General features: G+C 48.5%; 1 protein-coding gene across 1 annotated transcript; it reads left to right on the top strand.

The window, feature by feature from the left end:
• The first annotated feature begins 661 nt into the window (after window positions 1–661).
• On the top strand, window positions 662–1594 carry LOC117870543 (olfactory receptor 958-like). The gene has a single exon (XM_034757732.1). The coding sequence runs from the start codon at window positions 662–664 to the stop codon at window positions 1592–1594; it is 933 nt and encodes a 310-aa protein (XP_034613623.1).
• Window positions 1595–2594: the final 1000 nt, after the last annotated feature.

The raw sequence follows: 2594 nt of genomic DNA, 5'->3' as shown, positions 1-2594 counted from the left end.
TATTCTTCATCTCCTTTCTCTTTCCTTCTCTTTCTATCCCCAATTAACCCCTCTATAATTCACAACATTCACAAAGCTGGGGCAATTCTTCCCCCCATTCAATTGTTTGTATGTTCCATCCTTGTCCTCTTCCTTAATACAAACATGGAGCAATTATAACAACAATTATGCAATTATAACAACAAAACCCTACCAAAACAAAGCTCTGCACTGCACAAACGGTCATCTCTCTGCAGAGAGCCTGAGAGAGAGAACAAACCACACATGAGAAATGTTAGCCACAAATGAGAGGCTCTAAGGTACTGTGGTGATAAGGGTGGGGAAAGGGCCTAGATAGAATAGAATTGAAGCAGTTGGAATAGGACAGGAGAGAAGAGAAGAAACTGGAACAGAATAGAATAGAATTGATGTCCCCTTTTTTGTCTCTGGACTGTAGGATCTTCAAGACAGACATTTTCTCTCCCTACATTCAGTGCCAGCCCAGTGAGGCCCTGTCCCCAATTGGCATAACAATGATAGAAATTTAGCCCGCTCCTAGTGACAGTGAGTCGTGGGGGCAGCGGAAGGAAGGGTGAGCATTGCAGATATAGGATGACAGGTCTTTTCGTTTCAGTAACTCATTGGCATTATTTCTCTCCCCTACCCCAGGAATGAGTCCCACATGGGGCTGGTCAACCACACTCTGGTGTCTCATTTCATCCTCTTAGGGATCCCCAACACTGACGGCCTCCAGACCATCCTCTTCGTCACCTTCTTAGCCTTCTACCTCTGCACCCTGCTGGGCAACCTGCTCATCTTCTCAGCCATCCTCGCTGACCGCCGCCTGCACACCCCCATGTACTTCTTCCTCTGCAACCTCTCCGTGCTGGACATTGGAATCTCTTCCATCAGCATCCCTAAATTGCTGGCCAACCTCTGGGCTCAGAGCAGGGTCATCTCGCTGGGCGGGTGCATGTCTCAGGTCTTCTTCTGGCACTTCCTGTGCAGCACCGAGTGCCTGCTCTACACCGTCATGGCCTACGACCGGTACGTGGCCATCTGCCACCCGCTGCGCTACCTGCTCATCATGAACCGGAGGGTGTGCGCCCTCCTGGCCGCCGGCACCTGGATTACCAGCTCCTTCCATGCCACCATCCTCACCAGCCTGACCTTCACGCTGCCCTACTGCAGGTCCAACGTGGTGGACTATTTCTTCTGTGACATCTTCCCGGTGGTCAAGCTGGCTTGTGCGGACACGTACGTCATCGAGACTGTGACCTTCACCAACACTGGTATGGTGCCCACAACCTGCTTCCTCCTCATCCTCACCTCCTACATCCTCATAGTCTACTCTGTCCTGAAGATGAACTCAGCCGAAGGGCGGCGCAAAGCAGTCTCCACTTGTGGCTCACATCTGGTGGTGGTGACGCTGTTCTTTGGGCCCTGTACCCTGGTCTATACGCAGCCCCAGCTGAGCAAAGTGCTGGTGACCCCTGTGCAGATCTTCAGCAACGTGGTCACGCCCATGCTGAACCCGGCCATCTACACGCTGAGGAACAAGGAGGTAAAAGCGGCTCTGAGAAAACTGAGAGGGGGTCAAACGCCTGCACGTTGATGTGTAGCAGCTGCAGGAGTAGCATGTGGGTCTGTTTGGAAATACATCGACAAACACATCTCTCTCTGTCTTTCCCCATCCCCACACAGCCCCTTTCTATCTATCTATCTATCTGGATCACTAATAATCATAGAAATATTCTTACTTAGCTGTCTGACATGCTGTAAGTCTGACATTTTGAAAGCTGCCTAAGGGACAGGCACACTCAGTCTGCACTATAATTAATAGAAATTGGAGATTCAAACCTTGAAGAGGACTTTGAAAATTTCAGCCCTATTGCACAGCTCTACACAGCTCGAACTCTTTAAGTCTATCATTATAAGGCAGGTTTTCTACTCCTTCAGTTATCCTCATGGCTCTTCTCTGATTCCTCTCCAATGTGTCAGCATCCGTCTGGAATTGTGAACACCAGCACTGGACAGAGTGTACCATCAGTGGTCACACCAATGGTAAAATCACCTGTCTGTTCATACTAGAGAGTGCTCCTTTATGTATCCCAAGGTCACATTAGGTCTTCTGGCCACAGCATCGAACTGGGGGCTCACGTTCAGCTAATTCTCCACCAAATCTTTTTCAGAATTGCTGCTCCCCAGGAGAGAGGCTCCCATCCTGTAAGCACAGCCTCGATTCTTTGTTCCCAGATGTGCACACATACATTTAGCTGCATTAAAATATCACAAATCCAGACTTATGGTGCCTGAGAAAAGAAAACCTGGAATGGGAAATCAGTGCACAAAATGTGTACATTGATTTTTAAAACCGCTGTAGCTTCTGATGGATAATGGGAAAGCCCCTTTAACCTCCAAGCCATGGTTACTGGGTGGCCATAGAGCGAGAAGACAGGAGAGCAGGTGGCTATAGTATTTTGTAACCGAGAACTGTATCAATTCACCACACCTACATTTAAAGAGCCCATGGGAATTATTTGTAAACCATTATTACAGTTAAGACAAAGGCCTGGGACACAGGAGATCTAGGTTCCAGTATACGCTCTGTATAT

The sequence above is a fragment of the Trachemys scripta genome, unplaced genomic scaffold (assembly GCF_013100865.1).
Source record: "Trachemys scripta elegans isolate TJP31775 unplaced genomic scaffold, CAS_Tse_1.0 scaffold_31, whole genome shotgun sequence".
NCBI lineage: Eukaryota > Metazoa > Chordata > Testudines > Emydidae > Trachemys > Trachemys scripta.
This window is presented reverse-complemented; position numbering and strand designations above follow the sequence as displayed.